Source organism: Trichomycterus rosablanca, chromosome 16 (assembly GCF_030014385.1).
Source record: "Trichomycterus rosablanca isolate fTriRos1 chromosome 16, fTriRos1.hap1, whole genome shotgun sequence".
Classification (NCBI taxonomy): Eukaryota; Metazoa; Chordata; class Actinopteri; order Siluriformes; family Trichomycteridae; genus Trichomycterus; species Trichomycterus rosablanca.
The window spans coordinates 14,913,628-14,934,717 of record NC_086003.1 but is presented as its reverse complement, the minus strand read 5'-3'; the positions used below and the strand labels follow the sequence as shown (position 1 = coordinate 14,934,717).

The 21,090-nt window shown below is 39.6% G+C and overlaps 1 protein-coding gene across 1 annotated transcript in view; it reads right to left on the bottom strand.

Moving 5' to 3' along the window:
- The window catches only part of aff4 (AF4/FMR2 family, member 4), a 67,717-nt gene that overhangs the window by 37,306 nt on the left and 9,321 nt on the right, over window positions 1-21,090 (bottom strand). Inside the window, exon 2 of the mRNA XM_063011066.1 lies at window positions 3,041-3,167. Within this exon, the coding sequence (XP_062867136.1) occupies window positions 3,041-3,163 (123 nt within the window). The 5' untranslated portion in view covers window positions 3,164-3,167. The remainder of the gene's footprint in view (window positions 1-3,040; window positions 3,168-21,090) is intronic.

Here is a 21,090-nt window from a genome sequence, read left to right as displayed (position 1 = left end):
TAGTTGGGGCTCAGCATTTAACATCCTGGAATATTAATCAAAAGGTTAAGGGTTCAAGTCCTACCACAGACAAGCTGCCAGGTCATTTACTCTTAGTTGCTTGACTTAAATCCTGTCTTAATTAGAAGTCATATTGGATTAAAAAAAAAAAACATCTGCCAAATGCGTAATTGTAATGGAAAATATGCTAAATAAAAAGTGTGCTTGGAGCATGGCTTTAGAGGAAACACCAAATATAGTGATATAGCTTGGTTAAGTGATTCCCTAAAGCTAACAGTTTAATAATTCAGTCTGAAAGCCACAAAGCCCATTTACAGGAGATAAATCATAGCTACCGCTGATGATAAGCTAACAGATAAACAAAGATGAATAATGAGGCAAACATGGTCTGCTCTGGTATTAGACTTTGTGGAAACCACCAGTGCACACAGCGTAATGAAAGAAAAGAGGACAGTTAGTCTGCCATATTCCCTCCGGCGTTGTTCACTAAGCAGGGAAAGGAAAAGCCTGCATCTGAGTAAAGCTGCTTAGCAACAAAGATTAGTCGCTGAAGGACTGACCTTCTGACGGGTGGCTAGAAGCTAGATGTAATTTCATTCCAAGATGAGAGATTTGGTTCAATCTGAACTTGTCTTTACTCGACACTTTGCGGTACAGTAGGTATATTTTGATTGCTGACTTAATTGTCTTTTCTGTGCTGTTGATGCCACCTGTATGTGTAATTTTATTAGAAGAACCCATTTAACATAAACATACTAAGACTAAATCAAGATAGTTTAGGGGGCATTAACCGACCAAGTGATTCAGTTTTTTTTCTATTGATTCATTTTTCCAAAGCTAGTCATATGAGTCATATGAGTGACTGTTACACCGTGTGACTGCCTGTTGATTGAGCATTATGATCTGTGGAGAAACAGTATCTCGCTTCTGTATATGCTGAAGGTGTATGACGGAAGTGACAATAAACTAAACTAAACTAAAGCCAAACTATCCCTTTGCAACCTTGCATCTCCTGCCTCACCACACATACACACCTCCGACCGAGGAGGGCCGTAGACTGACACTTGGCCCCATGTACTGACCACTTCTTTTCACATGCCACACAAACCCTGCAATACCACACTGCCAGCAGAGTTATGTATAATTTACTGCCACTTTATCACACAAAAAGTAAAATTCAATGGCAACCAGGAGGCAAGTACAGAGTAAATACAGTAATATTGCTGTAGTGATCATATTAAGTGCTGTAAATTAAGGTGTTTCAAAAAGTCCAGGATTTTCTTAGGTATTCTTAGTGTGTTTTCGAAGAGGTCATTCAGGTTTTCCTCTCAACATTCCTCTCAAGGTTTTCCTGGTACATCTGACTTATGAAGCTAGTTTCAGTATGTTATATTTAAGGCCCTACCTAATTCACGACTGTGAAAATTGCATCATGGACCGTGAAATGAGCAATTTGCTGTGAAATTCGAAATGTAAGGTTTGTGTTTGACGATTTAACATTTTGAAATATGAGGCTGCCCTAGCAATCATATAGCATCATACTGCAGTTAGCGCAACAGTTTTTTCTGTGGTGTAGTGTGCTGACAATGTTTAATGTTCCTGTCGCTGCATGCATTCAGTTTAAAACACAGATGCTCGCCTACAAAGCCAAAAATGGACCAGTCCAAAGCTACCTTCGTGGTCTAATCAAACCCCGCTCTGTACCACGCAACCTCCGAGCCACTAGTCTCGCTCGACTTGATCCTCCCACCCAGGACTAAAGGAAGACAAGCATCAAGGCTCTTCTCTGTTCTAGCACACAAGTGGTGGATCTGAGTCTCTTGCTATCTTTAAAAAACGATTAAAAACCCACCTTTTTACTAAGCACTTAAGCTGACTTGTACTTACTTACTAAAACTCTTTTCCATTTCTTTAAAAAAAAAATCTTGGTTCTAACAGGTTTGAGCAGATGTGTGTTCCTGGACTGTTGTTTACTTAAACTACAGTTATTAAATGTTTACTATGGAAGCACTTCTGTAAGTCGCTCTGGACAAGAGCGTCTGCTAAATGCAGAAAATGTAAATGTAATGTATGTATTTACGTATTCCATTATCAATGTTAAAGTGTGCTTCTCTACACACGTGATCATCTCTCTGTAGTCTGTGCTTAAAAGAACAAGCCAGTAAAATATTATGCTCCTGACAATTTGTCTATGTACAATTTATTTCATTCTCGGTTACATCATCAATCAGTTAGACAAAACCGAGTTTGGAAAAGCGATTCTGTGAACGCAGAGGGGGGGGGGGGGGGGGGTGTCAAACGTATTTATGTATCCGTTAAGGTAGGCTGTGCTGTGTATTGTAACTTCCATTGATTCTATTACGTAATTGATAAATGTAATTTAATGACTGACGTGAATTGTGGCACTTTTGTTTAAAAAACAAGGCCCTTAAAATTAAGCAAATTCCCCGTGAAAGTTCCAATGATGTAGCTGGAGAAACTCTTCATTTCCGGGTAAAAAAACAGAAAGCTAATTTGCAAACTGCACCATGACGGCAAAGGTATACAGTCTATTTTCAGCATCAGGCTCAATGTTTACAAACTGCTGTTTGTAAAGTTTCTGGTGTGTCCGTGACTTAATGTAGAATAAAGTGAACCAAAGGACAAATGGCTAAATGCCTGATCATGCCTGCTTTTCATGAGCCAACCGGCTGTTGGCAGCTGAAAGCAAAATCATGAGGATCAGAGTGTACAGACAGACAGGTGCCATCCAGGAATTTCAGAGTGCAACCCTAGGTAAAGACATTTTGAAAAGCTAATCTCAAGCATGAAGCTCCACTATTCTGTGCATCTTGACCAACTATTTACATCATTAAGTCAGTTTGTCATGCCAGCTGGAGAGTTACCAAGTGTACTTACCTCAAATCTTAATACTCAAAATAATAAACAACTGTGGACAGTACCCTGCCAAATACAATGCCCGCTTTAAATACTACACAACAAAAGAAGAAACACTGAAAATGAACCAAGGTTGATTTAAACAAGTGAGGAATAAACTTACAACTTTATAAGGTTCAGGAAAAAGGGGGGAGCTGGCTGGAAAAGCCTCTCCTCCCTGCTGGATTTCTTGATTTCTCCTTTCACGTTCTTTCATACGGAGCACATTCCGGTCTTCACGGTTCATGTTGCTAACAACAGAGAGACAGTCAGTAAGTACGGAGAAAACAAAGAAAACTCAATTCGCAATAAAATCCAGGTACACTTGTACATGCAAACAAGGCAAAACAAATCAAAACTATTAATGGAAGTGTGTTTTATTTGTTTTGCCCATCTGACTATCCCACTCAGACTGTTAAATAGTATCAATTTATGAATAACGATTAATATATCCACAAAACTACATAAACAATAAGGCCATAAATGATGCATGTGGTACACAACTTAACGCTCAGTGGTCAAAGAAACATCTGCACATTCACGCAATCATTGCATAAGAAACGGCCATGCTACGGTGATAATTATAGCCACATGGGCTGCGGAGTACTTCAGAAAACCATTATCACTTAACACAACCTATCGCGGCTTTAAGAACTGCAACCTTTTGTCAGATAAATTAAGATTGAAGAGAATTGTGTTTGTCTATCTGACGTCAGTTATGGGCGAGAGTACACTGGCGCCCGTCTGTTCTATTGACGCTCCTCCCCATGTCTCTGCGTTTGTATTTTTGTTTTGTTTGTTTGGTTCGATTATACATCTTTGATTACTTATAAAAACTACTTTCACTGCTGTTACACTGTTTTATATTCCAGACCACTTAGCAGTGGGTATTACTCTGACTGCCTATGAGCACCCTATGCTGTTTTAAAGGTACTTTAACTCAGTCGAGGTAGAATCAGTTCAGTATTCAGTGGTCCAAAGGCATTTAGGGTTAAGGGCCTTGCTTAACTTGGTGTTGGTGGGGCTTACATTTATAGCACTGAGCAGACACTTTTATCCAAAGCGACTTACAATTATGACTGAATGCAACTGAAACAATTAAGGGTTAAGGGCTTGCAAAGAGGCCCAACAGTGGCAACATGGCAGTGCTGAGGCTTGAACCAGCGACCTTCTGATTACTAGTCCAGTACCTGAACAGGCATGGCTTAAAGGGTTAAACAAAGTCGTACATTCATTTTTAAAGTCATACGAGTGTACCTGCTTAATTTACGCACATCCATTTTGCATATATTCAAATGAAAAACGTCTGCAGCAAGTAATGACGCTACTGGTAGATACAGATGATTTATTTTATTTATTTATTTAGATGTTTTACGCCATGCTTACACAGTGGTTATGTTCAGACACAGATTAACTGTGCACCGATCGAAGTTGTTACTTCCCAGCTGCATCTGTAATTGCCCTACACGACTGATTAATGGTGGTCATTATACGTGTGAATGGTTGTCTCGTCGCCTGCTGTTTCACTATTGTTCAAATCAAAAGAGGGATTCAAATTATAAACCAAGAGACAACGAAAAGAAAGTAAGTGTTCATCAAGAAAAGTTGGCGAAAACGGCATTTAAATTCCATTCCAAGAGATGACATTGATTTGATTTGAGAGAGCAGAAACAGATTCCTAAAAGGTACAGGGTAAACAAATTTGTAACTTGTTTATCCGCGGATTCAGAGATTCTAACCAGAAAAACAGACGTTTACAGTATTTAAATGACTATTATGCATTAATGGTTTTGTCTGACTGCATGGTAATACTGGCACATTAGGGTCTGAATATAACAGTCCAAAAAATTTGCATATTTTACATCCTTCCCCAGTAGAAAAGCAGAAACTAAACTTTTTTTTATTAAGGCCAAAACAGTGGTACCTTGTAACTCACTGTCCCCTAAACTCAAAATCTTTGAAACTCAACGCCCTGCTTCGAGAAATTTGTACCCTTAAACTCAACCTGTTCAGTTTGTTTTTTAAACATTTATGTATTTCATTTCAAATTAACAATAAACAGCCGCTTCGTTCACTGCGGTAATACGTCATCGAAGTGCACATATGAGACGAATCTGCATCTGTGTGGAATAACCGTCAAATTCACTCTGAAAGCTCCGTATGTACACTATATTGCCAAAAGTATTCACTCACCCATCCAAATCATTGAATTCAGGTGTTCCAATCACTTCCATGGCCACTGGTGTATAAAACCAAGCACCTAGACATGCAGACTGCTTCTACAAACATTAGTGAAAGAATGGGTCGCTCTCAGGAGCTCAGTGAATTCCAGCGTGATACCGTGATAGGATGCCACCTGTGCAACAAGTCCAGTTGTGAAATTTCCTCGCTACTAAATATTCCACAGTCAACTGTCAGTGGTATTATAACAAAGTGGAAGCGATTGGGAACGACAGCAACTCAGAAACAAAGTGGTAGGCCACGTAAAATGACAGAGCGGGGTCAGCGGATGCTGAGGTGCATAGTGCACAGAGTCAATCGCTACAGCTGCATGGAATGCGTTTCCATGGCCGAGCAGCTGCATCCAAGCCTTACATCACCAAGCGCTATGCAGTGGTGTAAAGTCCATTAACAGGTTCCCATACATCCTTATGGGAAAAAATACCTTAAAACTCAATGCCTTTAAACACAATGCCAGTCCAGGAACCAACTGATGTTGAGTTTCAAGGTACCATTGTACTCCTATAACAACAATACCTTTGTCAAGAAGTTCTTAAGGATACCGGCAGCATCTATGTTTTTTGATTAGTATGTGTAGTGTAGTGGCAGTGATAGCTCAGTGGTTAAGGTGCTGGACTAGTAAACAGAAGGTTGCCGGTTCAAGCCCCGCCACCACAAAGTTGCCACTGTTGGGTCCCTGAGCAACAGTTAACTGGTGTTAACCCTCAATTGCTCATCGTGTTCAGCTCATTGTGTAAGTCGCTTTGGATAAAAGCGTCTGCTAAATGCTGAAAATGTAAATGCAATGTAAATGTAGTTGACGCTTGTGATGAGCAGTTCACTTCCGACTTGATTCAAAATCTAGGCCTTTGTTGAACTGTTTTACATTACACTGTTTTAATACATAAAATTAAAATACTAGCTGATATAAAGCACTGAGAGGTGTCTTAGATTTTGACATGGTGCTATAATCCCATCAATGGTGCAATTGGCTAAAATGTCACTTGAAATCATACAAAATAATGGACCAAGTTAGCCATATAGCCGTTATCAAGTAGTAAAGTTTCAGCAATCATGTTTCTTATTACTATATTCGAGGTAAAGCTTCATCTAGTAAATAAAGAAAAGTAGAGTCATGATTAACTCCTTCAAAAGAGTGTTTACGTGCATAGAAATGCAGATTTCTTTACAAGGAAACACACACTTAAGTAATGTGCCAGTCTGTAAAAATACATAGGCTATAAGTCATCAATCAAAATCAGAATGAGCTATGGCGTGACGCAAGGAATTTGTTTCCATCTGTTGGTATCCGTGCCAATCTGTAGCTTCAAATCCAGTCCAATTACCTTCAAGAGAATGTAGCATTTACATGCATTCTTAAGGTAACATAAGAGTAGGGCTGCTGTTTAAATTATATTTTAAATCACGGTACACATAATGTTGTCCTTCCTCAAGCTAGTACTGATCCAAAGTTCAAGGCCAACTCTTAAAATCACATATTAGTGCACCGACGGTTATGTCACTGTCATTAACGTGACCGGTCATTTTGTCACGTGTGTGTGTTTTGGGACACAACCTGACAAGCTCTATTCTCTCTGGGGTGTTTCAGTGCGTGTACTGCTGTAAAAGCTAAATGAGCTGATTAATTACATTAAATACTCAAAAACTTAATAACCAAAGTTATGCTGTTCATGTATACACTTTAATAATAAGGACAAGGCCAATATACACTCACTAAGCACTTTATCAGTGGAAATGCACTGACCACAGCACACTGTTGGCTTTATAGTTTTGGTTGATGCACTTTTCTACTCCCAGGATTGAGATTGAGGTGTTTAAAATCCTCACAACACTGCTGCACCAGCTACATTTATACAAGTTACAAGTATAACAATAACTACCAAGTGACTACCATGTCAGTACTATTGCAGTGCTGAGATCAGTCCACTATCCAACCATTATCTGCTCAGAGGTGGTCCTATGGGGGTTTCTTTCGAATAATAAATGGGTTAAAGGGAATGAGAAAATGTACAGGACTACAGTCATTGTATAGCCACAGAGTTTTTCTGTATGGTAGGTGTAGCTTATAAAATAATCAACGAATGTACATACAATATCACCTAATGAAGTTCTTGGTGAGTGTACAATAATGAGAGGACAATTAGGGTGTATGTAAACATTCTGACCTCTTTAAAAAAAATGCTAGACAAACGATAGATTCCAGTCAATATTCAATAGTTAATATCCGTGTGCATAATAATGAGCCACGTAATTTGCTAATATCAGTAGTGATTCTCCAATGGCAACTAGATACAGTTTCTGACTCAATCTACAAGAAACTGACACCAGATACTGTCTATGACTCAGGTACATCCATGTCTTTATAATTCCACTCCAAGGAACCCAAATGACAAAACAGCACTATTCAGATTAAGACCAGCAGCACTGAAACAAGGATTTATACCCGTAGTTAATCCCGTCTTTTTAAATGACCACGACATTAAAGACAGATGATGTGATTAGTCTACAAACTGTCAACTAAAGTACACAAGTTACTAAGCAGAAACATGGCTGAAACTTAACCAGCACTCTTGCTTACCCTGACCGAGAGGCCATGGCCTCAACCAATGAACCATTGGAAGAGGAGGTTGAAAATACTCCAGGTGTCCCGGTAGCCCTTTTTGGCTGGATTTATCTGACTTTTTGAGCAGCAGAGTACACACTTCAGTCGATGCTGGTGTATTTCCTAGCAGTTGAGATAAATCAGACATAGGGAGGGGAGGTTGCAGGCCGTCTGCGGGAAATACTATTCTCTGGGACATGGAGGGGGAGGGTCAATACAAGCCTGGAGAGACCAGCTTTTTCTCAGAAGGAAAAAGCTCTCATTATTATTCTGAGAAAAACAGACATTTCAACAAAAAATTTGAAATGTATTTAGTAATCTGTTTATTTAAAAGCCTGTACTTTTTCTTAACATTGTATAAACATTCCTTTGACAACAAATTACCCACAAATTATTTCTTGAAGAAAAATTTAACACAACAGTAAGGAGCACTAGTCTATAAAAAGGAGAATTCAGCACTCACTTTAAATATTTTAATTTAAATATTAAAACATTAAAGCCTGACTGAGAAGACTGAAATAAATAAGTCTCCCCCTGTTGGAAGAATGGTTCGGTCTGCCTTGTTCTATATAAGGACATGTTATTTTATGCCCAGGTGACTCCTCCTTATGAGGTCACTGTTCAAAGCGAAGGCCGGCCAATCAGAGAACACCTCACTACACACAAGCTCCAGGCCTCAGCTCCAGTTTAAAGAAGCAGAGCAGATCTTTTTAAAGGTACAGTGCTTGTTTTGTGTTAGAACAGAGACTGGGAAATCCTTCCAAAATAACCAGTGCTTGCATCATGCTACAGGCGATGAGGCAACCTGAGGCAACGGTTACAGTACAAAAAATTCTACCCTCACAGAATCACAAAAGAAATTAAAAAGCTAAGTCCATATAGGCGCAAAACAAAATACAGCTGGGCAAAGCCAGTGATCTGGATAGGCCACAAGCTCATTCTTACTTGGTACATGGAACAAACAGATTCCAAATGTATTTATTCATTCATTTATTTGAGTTTTAATCTACTTTATTCATATATTTGTGTCATTTATGGCACAGTCTCTGTTACGTTCAGTTCTTTTTATAATTTCTTGTTTCCGTTTGTCCTTTTGACAAAGTTGTTAGGACAGGCACTTTTTTTTTTACAGTGATCTCCAATCTGAGCTCCAGTAACTTTTCTGTTGGTCTGTACCAGACACCATAGTCTTTATATTCTATGGCACGTGTCAAACTCAAGGCCCGCGTGCCGAATCCAGGCCCGCCACGTCATTTTATGTGGCCCGCGAGAGCTTAAAAGACGTATGATTGTCTTAAAATACACTGTAAAATCGTACATAAACTGCATCTCCCACAATGCATGCGTGCCGATTTTGTGACCCGCAAAAAGTGACCGCATCCCGCCACTAGATGGTTTAACTGAGGCGGTTTTCCAACAAGTGATGTTGTGCACAAAGAGAGAAAATTAAAGCAGAAGGAAGGTCATTTAATGAAAGATGGGAAAGTGAATACAAGTTTGTGCTCAAGAAGAGAAACCGGTACGTCTCTTGTGTTGAGGCCGTGTCTGTGGTAAAGAAGTACAATATAAATGTAGATATACATTATAAATATACAGTATACATTTGCCATTTTGACACCAAACACAGAACAACAAATTGTCCAAGACTTAAAAGGCAGACTGCAATCACAGCAGGATACATGACAATACATGCAGATTTGGCCCTAGGTGAAAATGAGTTTAACACCCCTGTTCTATGGCATCAATGAGTCTTGTCTGCGATTTGTCTGCGATTTATTCTCAGCTGTTTACCTACTGTTGGTGGGTACATAACACAGCTGCCTATGAGCTTTGCAGTACTACAAGTGCCTACCATCAGTCAAACATTTAATATATCCCTGGTTGTGATAAGCCCAACAAAATAAAAATATTTGGTCATTAAGAACATTAGAATTTTTTCTTTCTGCTTTTGTCAAATAAAGATTCAAAAGAATTCTAATTTTTTGCAATTTAGAAAATGTCCCAACTTTTATTGAAACTGGGTTTGTACACTAATGTTGTCAAGAAAAGCTCTAATATACTGATGACATCTCTATTTTCTGATTGGCATGTTTAGTTAGCACTTGTAATAAGCTGTTCATAACAGACTTAGTGTAAAATCTACATTACTGGTTCCAAACTGGTTCTGTTCATCTTACTGGTCTACATTACCACAATGTTCACTACATTACACATTTTTTATTAAATAAAACATGAACACTAGTTGATATGAAACTTTGTGATGTGTTTATATTTGGATGGGATGCTATAGGTTTGTCGGTTATTGGTAAACCGCTGACTAATCATTGACGATCAGTAATTAGACAAATTTAATTGACAAAATGTGCATCCCTAATCTCTATACAGACAGACATACTAATTTAAATTTATAACATGACATAGTTAAAATAACAAATAACATAAACAGTGAAAATAAACATGACAACAGCATTTGGAAAATCATCCAGAAAGACCCTAATAAAAGAAATGTGTTTGTTTATTAGGATTTTAGTCATGGTTTGGACTTTGATTACCTTGATGACAGGACAGGGACGTCACACATGATTCATCAGTTCAAGTTCAACGTGAAATACCATAACGGGCAATTTCGTATCTTCAATCCACCTACCTTGCATGTCTTTGGACTGTGGGAGGCAGTGATGGCATAGTTACCTTTAAAAAGTAACTTAGTTACTTTATTGATTACTTGATTTTAAAAGTAACTAAGTTAGATTACGAGTTACTTTATTAGTTACATTCAGCAGCTGCCGTAATGCAACTGGAGCTGCGTAGGCGATTGAAGCGGAATAAGAAACAAGAAAGACGCGGAAAACTAAGTCCTCTGTTCACAAGTGTAATATAAATAAAATTACATTTTTAGAGACAAATAAATAACAAGTGGGGTTTGTAATGAGTCTGGCGAGTGGGGTTTGTAATGAGTCTGTAACTATGGTGATATTACGTCATCACGTCCCCACGTGTAGTACGTAGCGGTGTTGTGTGCATACTGCACACTTCTGTACTGAAAGTATGTACTTCTTCACCGGCCGAGTAGTGCATACTTCCTCCAATCTAGTGCATACTCTGTAAGTATGCGATTCCGGACGCAGCTCGTGACTTAATTGTCACATAGGCCAGACGTCACTCTCCGAGCCGCAAAAATAGTAACGCACAGTAACTTGGATAAGTAACTTTAATCTGATTACTGGATTGGAAATAGTAACGCGTTAGATTACTTGTTACTGAAAAATGTGGTGGTGGGAGGATATAAAACCATGCAGACACAGAGAAAACACACACAGTCTAGAAAGGACCCAGACTCGAACTCAGAACCTTCTTGCTGTAAGGTGACAATGCTACTCAACGAACCAAGGTGTCACCCTACCTAGCTATGATTACAACACTTTATTAGTCCTTTATGTGTTTACGCAATTTTCTTGCGTTTTATTTCCCTTATCTTAATGAAATTACTCTCCATGAAATTATGTGCAAACACCCACCTGCTGGCTAAAAGATGTTTTGTGAGGCAATATAACTGGGTGAAGGGCACAATTACTACACCCTCAGAACCATCTGTTGCCAAACAAAATTATTATACCACAAAATTCTGCTAAGCTTACAACTAGCTCAAATCTCCAGCAATCAAGATTTGAAATGCTGCTAACAGGACTGATGTTATGATGCAATGCAGTTACTTTTTTTGGTAGTAAAACATGATTAGTTCATACATTATTCTAAGATTCTAGAACTCAAGAAATGAAGCACCTGTAATAACACTCTGGTGGTGCAGCAGTAAAACACACTAGCACACCACTGCCGAGATCTTGAGCTGATTCTCAGATCTGTTATCGACCTGTCAGGCGCCTACACAGACATGATTGGCTATGTCCGAGGGTGGGCAGGCTGAAGGGATTCCTTCTAAGTAGTACTATGTACTAGTACAATCTATCATACATAATTAATAACATCACCATCAGTCATGTTATTATTTAATTATTACTATATACATTCACAGAGCACATTATTAGGTACACCTATCTGGTATGTCTATTTATTGATTATTATATCAGCTACATCTACCCAACAGATGAACTTATTAGTTATCCAACAACTGACTGTAGCCCAGCTGTTGCTCTTTACACTTTGCAACTCCCGTGTACCGTTTATCAATCCAAAGGGACCCCCATTGGACCCACACAGAGCCGTGAACTAAGCCCTATTGAACAGCTTTAGAATTAACTGGAATGTCAATTGATGCTTTTTGACCAACATTAGTGCCCAGTCATTTAAATATTTTACTGACTGAATGGACACAAATTCCCACAGACATACTTCAAAGTCTTGTGAGCAGCTTTTTTAGTCGAGTGGCTGTTGTTATAGCTGAAAAGATCACATAAAGGTCATTGTAGTTTATTACCATTTATATTCGAAATGGGATGTCCAAATACTTTTGTCCATATAGTGTATAAATAACTTTTACAATTACTATTATTTATGCATTTTCTCCCCTTTTTCTCCCTTTTTAGCACGTCCAATTGCCCGACTGCGTCATGCTTTCTCTCCACCAATGCCGATCCCCGCTCTGATTGAGGAGAACGAAGCTAAACCACACCCTCTCCGACACGTGGGCTGCATGCCGTATGCATCTCGTCACCTACACTTTCTACACCCATCTCTGTGCAGGCGCCATCAATCAGCCAGCAGAGGTAATAATTGCATTAGTTATGAGAGAGTCCCTATCTGGCGTTTTAATATCCCACCCCTATCTGAACAACAGGCCAATCGTTGTTCATGTGGTCGCTCAGCCCAGCCGGCAGGCAGAGCGGAGACTCGATACGATGTATTCGAGAACCCAGCTCAGATGTTCCAGTGTGTGTTTTTACCGCTGCGCCACCTGAGCGGCAACTTTTACCATTATTAATGTTTTTATACACAGTCAAAGAAATGTAATTAGGGGTTCATGCTGCAAATAAAAGACTGAATTTCAACATAAGGACAATCTGTCTTACAATTACTGACAGACAACTGAAACTCGAAATTAGCTAGCAATTAATCAAGAGCTGTAGTCGAGTTTGATGTCTGTTGATAGGTGACATAAGATGATTTGTTTTACAAATATGATGCTTGTGGTTGCACCACTGTTTTAAATAAGTAAATGCAGTACTATGCATCATGCAAATAAAAAGCAGGTAAAATTACTAAGCAGGTTGTCTCTTATCTAATGCCAGAAATACAAATGTTCAGATAGATGCAAATAGACATTTGAGGACACTCAATCTACAAAATGCCAATGCTCAAATTACAACAGTAACAGTAATTCTATTACCAGGCAACACAGGGTGGGTGACTGCATTAACGATGGCATTTCCCATCGGTAAATTCTCAACTTTTAAATGCCCTTATTTTTAAATAAATGCTGGGTCTTTTACACTAGCAGAAAGGACACATTCACTTTTGTCTCTATATTTATGGTACTGGACTTTTAACAGCGGCAGGTCACTTCTGATTTAAGAGAAATGTATTATTTTTATTTATTATTCATTATTTTTAGTAGCTGAAAGGAAAAACGGATGATTAAGAAATGCATACCAGTGATGAGTGGTGGGGAAATACATAAAGCATAGCATGTTTTATTTTTTTTTTGCATTTTACCCCAATTTTTCTTCCAATCTAGTCATATCCAATTACCAGATTGCATTACACTTCCTCTCTACTGTTGCTGACCTTTACTCCCGACCGAGGAGAGCCGAGACTCACACGCCCCTCCAACACACGTGCAGTAGCCAACTGCATCTTTTTACCTGCACGAGGCAAGTTCACATGCAGATCAGCTTTGTGTATGGAGAGCCACACCCTGTCCACACTATTCCTCAACCAGCCAGCAGAGGTCGTAATTGCATCAGTTATGAGGTCCCTATCCGGCTTCCCAAGCCAATCGTTGTTCATATAGCCACCCAGCCCAGTCGGATGGCAAAGCTGAGTTTCGAACCGACAAGTTCGAAATGTCAGCTCTGGTGTGCTAGCGTGTTTTACCGCTGTGCCACCTGAGTGACAGCATGTTTCAATAGAACAGAAGCAGTGAGTTTATAAGTGTTGGAAAAGTGTCCTGCGTGCTTGGGTTTGGTGTATGTGTCAAAGGGATTGTGATAAAATGGACATGACAAAATCAGAGAGAAAAAAATTACATGTAATACTACAGTGATTAGTCTTTGCTGGGAAATTAATTTTACACTAGTCAGCTTTGTCTATATATGAGGGTTTAAAAGTAAGATAAACTTCACTTTTATATTGCAGTTGCTATGATGAAGTAAGTAAAATATCAAACATACAAGGGACTTTTTAAATATAGTCGCAGCGGTCTAATACGCTAGCCCACCACCACCAAGATCCGAGTTTGAATCTCAGCTGTGCTATCGACGTGCCAGGCACTTACAGACACACGACTGGCTATGCCTGTGGGGATGGAAAAAGTGCAATTATAGCCTCTGCTGGCCAGTCGAGGTGTGTGGCTCTCTAAAAGGAATACTGCACTATGTGAGACAATGCTTCTGGCAGGTGAAAAGAAGCGGTGTCTGTGAAGCGGGGGGGGGGATATAAATTCAATAAATTCCTGCAACACAGGAAGTTTGTTGTCTGGAAGAGGGATGACGTTATGTGAGGCATGTAAAAATGATAGTTATAATTAAATAAATGATACAGCAGTTACTTCATCTAGTTACAATCATAACAAAACATAACAGTGACAGCCTTGGGGAAAAGATGTGTGATACTGTAAAAAAGCAGCGTTTTATTGGATGATTTATGAACATTGTAAAAAAAGAGCTATACAAATACATTTGACTTGAATTTTACTTAAGAGAGCTAAAAATCCTATTACAGCAGCTTTCCCTATGCAGTTACCACAAGTACAAAAAACCTGAACTATACCAGCCCTAAGAGCTAGATGTTCTGAGCAGGCCTGTGTGGCAATGTGATATTTTCTATACTATCTTACCCCGACATGACTTCAGTTACTTAATTTGCAAGGCTTTCCTTATTATTATTGTAAATAGTATGATATTTTTAAGAGGTAACATATATATTATTCCGCTAGCACACCAGCGCTGGGTTTGAATCTTAACTCTACACTCGACTGGGCGCCCCCAGCTGGCACAACTGGCAGTGCCTGAGGCAGACTAAATTGGCCACTAGTCTGTTGGGTGGGAAAAGACCAATCTAAAAAGAAGGTGGGGTCTTCGGCACTAAGTAAGAACATTGGTTAATAGCCTGAGGTGCCTGTAAAGAAGTGGAGGAACATGGAAATTAGTATATTGCTCTCCACCTAGGTATGGTCATATAAGAAGTAGTGGGTGAACTGTGCACGCGTCGGAGGAAGCATGTGTCAGACAAATATACCCTCTTTGGACGTGATCGGGGTCCCCAGCAGCAGACTAATTAGCTACACTAATTGGGAGAGACATTAACTATAATGTCATTACTTTTAGACCTAATACCCTCAGAAAAGAAAGACTGAAGCAGTCAAGACTGGTTACTTTTATATATTATACAACTTTTTATATGTCTGAGTGCCACAATACTTCTGCTACTTCTCTCACATTTGAGTAGCTGGTGGTTTTGGACTATAAACTGTATTTTCTTGTCGAGCAAAAACGAAGACATGTTTTATTAAGATCTAATGTTGCAAGGAGTTCATTGCAAATAGAGCTGGTTCAGCTACGTGTTTTGCTGTAAGCTGTAACGCAGCGCTTCCCAATGTTTTTTGCACCACGGACCGGTTTCATGTAAGATACAATCTGACGGACCGGCGGGGGCGGAAGGATTTAAAATGGAAGGACTATAGAATGAAAATTCGGTGCTGAGGTTTTTTCGCTGCAACGAGACGCTGCTCACACCTAATGGTGATTAGAGACACTAACACCCCAAGAGTATTGGAAATTGGATTGCTCTTGTAGCGATTTCTAATTATTTATTCTTTCTGTGCGGCCCGGTAATAGATGACCCATGGACCGGTACCGGTCCGCGGCCCGGTGGTTAGGGACCACTGCTGTAACGTACTGTTAAATTCAGCTGTTGTGTTGTGTTTTATCGCCATTATAAGCTCTGTATTTAGAGCCACCTCTATGGCGTGCCATTTGTATGTTTTTCAGAACACTTTAAGTACACGAAAGATGTTTAAAGAGGTTGAGATTACAAGAGATGTTTTAGTTTTATGCTTTTCAGAAATTTTAAAATCTTAGAAGGAGCCATTTTTCTAAACATTTCTTTTATATCTGATCCAATTAGGTATAGATTTCTGTCCTGGGTAAAAAACTCGCATTCACATAGAATATGTTTAATTGTTAAAGGAATTGAGCAATGAGAGCACTTTGGGGTCTGTTCTCCTTTCAGTAGGTGTCCGTGTGTAAGGTTTGAGTGTCCTATTCTGCATCGTGTGAGGGCTACTTGGTCCTCCCTCTTCTGAGTATAGGTAATTTTGTTTGGTTGTACGCTTTGTTGAATTTCCCTGAGTTTGTTTTTTTCTTGTAAATACCAGTCCTCTTGCCATTTTTCTTGTATATAGCTCCTTATGAGGGGTCGTAAGTCTGTTGGTGGTATGTATATTGGTGTTTGTTTATTATTAGGATTTTAACGTCATGTTTTACACTTTGGTTACATTCATGACAGGAACTGTAGTTACTCATTACACAAGGTTCATCAGTTCACAAGGTTATATCGAACACAGTCCTGGACAATTTAGTATCTCCAATTCCCCTCACGTGCATGTCTTTGGACTGTGGGAGGAAACCGGAGCACCCGGAGGAAACCCACGTGGACACGGGGAGAACATGCAAACTCCACACAGAAAGGACCCGGACCGCCCCACCTGGGGATCGAACGCAGGACCTTCTTGCTGTGAGGCGACAGTGCTACCCACTTAGCCACCGTGCCGCCCGTATATTGGTGTGACTGGTTGTTCTGCTGCTCTTTTGGCTGTGATATCTGCTTCCTCATTTCCCCTTATACCCTTGTGGCCTGGTATCCAACAAAACCTCAGAATTTTATTTGATTCTTCCAGTGCTTTCAGTTTATGCAGTATTTCTTCCAAGATGGGGTGGTCAATATTTAGTGATTTGATGGCTTGACTTGATCTCTGGAAATATGTTATAGCCATTAGAATTGCTTGTGCTTCTGCGGTAAAAATGGAGCTGTGTGGGGGGATATTTGTGCATTGTCTTTTGGTCTTTGTGTAGAAAGCTGCACCGGTGTGAGTAGATGTCTTTGACCCATCTGTGTAAATAAACAAGTAGCCTGTTTGTCTTTCTTCAAATTCCTTGAATATACTTTATGCTATTTAAGTGCTCGTAGTTTGCTTAGGGAAATTTGTGAAGGTTTCTGAAATGCAAGGACTTCCAAGGTCCCATGGAGGAAAGTTTTTCCTTTGTGTGTCATTTAGCATTGCTCTTTTCTGAAAGTTTTCTAAATCCCATCGTAGTCTTTCTCCCACAGGTCTGATCTGGTTTGATTTCAAATCGTAAGCTGAAGAGAGGTTTCTCTTGAAAACTGTATTGAAGGCTGGGTTGCTTGTGTTCTCTCTTAGTTTAAGTATGTACCAGAGTGCTTGGCGCTTCCATCTCCAGTGCAGTGGGAGTTCACCTGCTTCTATATAAAGACTTTGCACTGGGGAGGTCTTAAATTCAGCTAAAAACAAGAAAACTAGAATTGTTTTTTTATTTATATAGCAAATGATTTTCCTCGCATTAAAAAGGGGAAGCTTGAATCATTAAAAAAAGTACATGAACTTGGGACTTTCTTAATATTGGGTACTATTTTTAGATCCGGTGAGCGATAGATGGTTTATTAACTTGAACAAGCTTTTGTCGATTAAATCCCCCATCTGAGCATGTGCTCAATGTAAATGATAAGCCTTAAGAGCAAGCTGACATTTTGTACTAAGTAACAAACACTGGGTCACAGTGTTCGGACACAGTAGTGTTGAATTGTAGTGTAAGACATTCTAAAAATGTACAATTTAGCTTCTGACTCAAGTTATGTGGATTATAATGGAAAGCACTGTATTCAATTTAAGAAAAATGCAACACAGAAGAATTTCCACCATAAGTCTCCAACTTTTGGCCACCACTGTGTACAAATTAAAACCATTGAAAGTTTGGAATTCAAGTATTAAAGTATTGAATTAAAAACATACACAGTGGTAATGCATGCTCATATTATTTAGCTCCAGTGTAGAAGACATGCCCATCATTTATTGTTTATCAGTTAACTTAGAAAACAGCATTTACAAGCCAGAGGCAGACTGGTGTGTTTACATTCCTTGTGCTTGTCACGCTGTAAACATCCCATGAAGAGCTTCACGTCACCACAATCTGTACAATGTACAAATGAGAAGTCGTTCACCTCAACCAGATCCATGGAACCTTTTAAACATGTATCATGTTTCACATCACAGGATCATTTTGCTGCACCGAGAATACACTGCATCACAACCACAAAGCACAGAACATCCACGAAGATTACAAGCAGATATAAATCAGATAGAGATCCAGACGGGATGTACCCAACTTCACAAGTCCTATTTAGACTGCTCCTGACTGTCTGCCTTAAAAAAATTTTTTTTAAAACAACTAGACATATGCTACATACTACCACATTTTATTTATTTTATTAGGATTTTAATGTCATGTTTTACACACTTTGGATACATTCATGACAGGACAGGTAGTTGCTGGTTACACAAGATTTATCAGTTTAGGTTTTAATTTTAATTTTGTATCTTTAAGTCACCTCACTTGCATGTCTTTGGACTGTAGGGGGAAACCGGAGTGTCCGAAAGAAACCCTCACAGACACGGGGAGAACATGCAACCACCACACGGAAAGGACCCAGAGGAGGTGTGAGCGGCAACATACCCTCCTCGAATGCAATCAGGAACCCCCAGCAGCGGAAGACAAATTGACTATGTTAAATCGGCAGGAAAAAATGGAAGAAAATGCATAAATAAATAGGAAAAAAAGCATTTTATAATAAAGCCAGTGTTCTTGTATCTCTTGTAAACATGCAGTTTACAGAACCTTACTGATTAGCCAGACAGCCATAACTAGGGCTGGGTATCGCCACTAATTTCCTGGATCGATTCGATTCCGATTCACAAGGTCCCGATTCGATTCGATCTTCGATTTGATTTTCGATTCAATTTCGATTCAACACATTTAGGCATATTTGAGTTACATTAACAGGTTTTGTTTAAATATGTACAGATGTTCAGAGAACGAATGTGATAATTGTACAAAGAACACTCATTATTAAAAATGTGTGTATTTTGTTTACATAAATAATTAATCCAAAACAGAAAACAGTAACATTAATTTTTTATTATTATTTTATATGTCTGACACGTTATTTACAACATTGTAAATGTAATGTAAACATACACCTGGCTGTTGAACAGCTTATGCCAAGTTTACACTACACGACACTCTGATTAACACCTGGTCGCTGTAATGTTCACACTACACGACTGATCGGCGATGGGGGGTTTTACACGCTGATGGATTTGGCAACATGAGCAGCATGGCTTGTTCTATAGTGAGTTGGAGGTTAATAAATATTTTGTTTTGTAGAGAACGATCAGGTCAGAAATACTGTAAAACTCGCGTGTGCTGATGTATTCTAATAGAAACTATATTGCGCTCCACCACCTGTTTCCAACCTCTCCCCTGTGTTTCCCCTCGCTGTTTCTCACATTGATTGAGAGCCGAGTTTTGATCGCAGAGCGAACACCGAGTTCCTCCCGAATCCAGCACCGACCCGTCGCCGAGCGAAAATCAGTGCAAAAAGTTGTGTAGTGGTCATAACTTGAGCTTCTGCCATGCTAAACTGATGTGCAGGTCAGATCTCGTTGCATGAAAAAACACTGGCTGGTCACGCGAAATTAAAGAAGGTAACAGATTTCCGTGTGCACCGTAAAAAGGGGCGTATTTAAAAGATCGATCTCGCGTTTATATGAATCGATATCGGATCGTTCAAATAAAGATCGATTCGAATCGAAAAATCGATTTTATAAACCCACCCCTAGCCATAACTAAACCAGAACATGATCTTAGAACATGATCTTGCGAAAAGCCACATGAATTTAAATGACATGATACCTATGCGGTAGTATTTGGGCGGCACAGTGGCTCGGTGGGTAGCAGTAGTCCGGGTCCTTTCGTGTGGTGGTTGCATGTTCTCCCCGTGTCTGTGAGGCCTAGCAGACCCCTTCTTTTCACCCATGCACTCTGCACAGGCGCCTCTATCTGCTAACCAGGGTCCTTACACAGCGTTTGAAGACCGCACCCACATAGCCCGGTCATCCCGCCCTGTGTGCAGGCACAGCCAATTATGCCCGCTAGATGGCGCCCAGCCGACCGGTGGCAACGCCAAGTTTCGAACCGAGAAGTTCAGAATCTCGGCGCTGGTGCGCTAGCGGAATATCCCGCTGCGCCACCTGGGCGCCATAAAATGCTTATTGATGCATTCAAACAGAATGTGTGAGCACTATCAGCCCTGTCTGCCAGAAAAAGAGAGTAGTGAAGTAGGAGTGCCAAATCCTTCAAACAATGGCTGGAACTCAGGTCCACCACATTGGCTTGATTATAATCAGATCTAGTGTTCGGAACTTTCCAGAATATTTACTGGCTAGAACACAAAACTTCGTAGAACCTTAGTGCAATTTAGTATTTGGCCTATTTCTTTTGTCCAGTGTGTTAGCAATACCAGACGGCACCGTCACCTCACAGCAAGAAGGTCCTGGGATTGATTCCCAGGTGGAGCGGTCCGGGTCCTTTCTGTATGAAGTTTGCATGTTCTTCCCGTGTCTGTGTGGGTTTCCTCTGGGAGTTCCGGTTTCCTCCCACAAACCAAAAATGGTCCATGACTGTGTTTGACATTAAAACTTGAACTGATAAATCTTGTGTAACCAGTCATTACCTGTTCTGTCATGAATGTAACCAAAGTGCGTAAAACATGACATTAAAATCCTAATAACACAAATAAATTAGCAATACCATATCATCTCACAAAGTCATAATCAAATGTTTTAGTAACAATATTTCCCCTCTGACGTTAGCCTTATCGAAGCTCTGACAATAAGCATCATGATAAACTCTGATACATACCAACATCTAAGTAACTGACAAGCAAGAGCTTGAGATAATTGGTGCCTTAGGTTCACGTGGAATATCAGTGTTGTGTTGGTCAACAGCTCAGGTTAAAACCATAAAGCATGCTGATCAATGAACTGAAAAACTGTCAAGTTCCTTTTCATACTGGTTTAG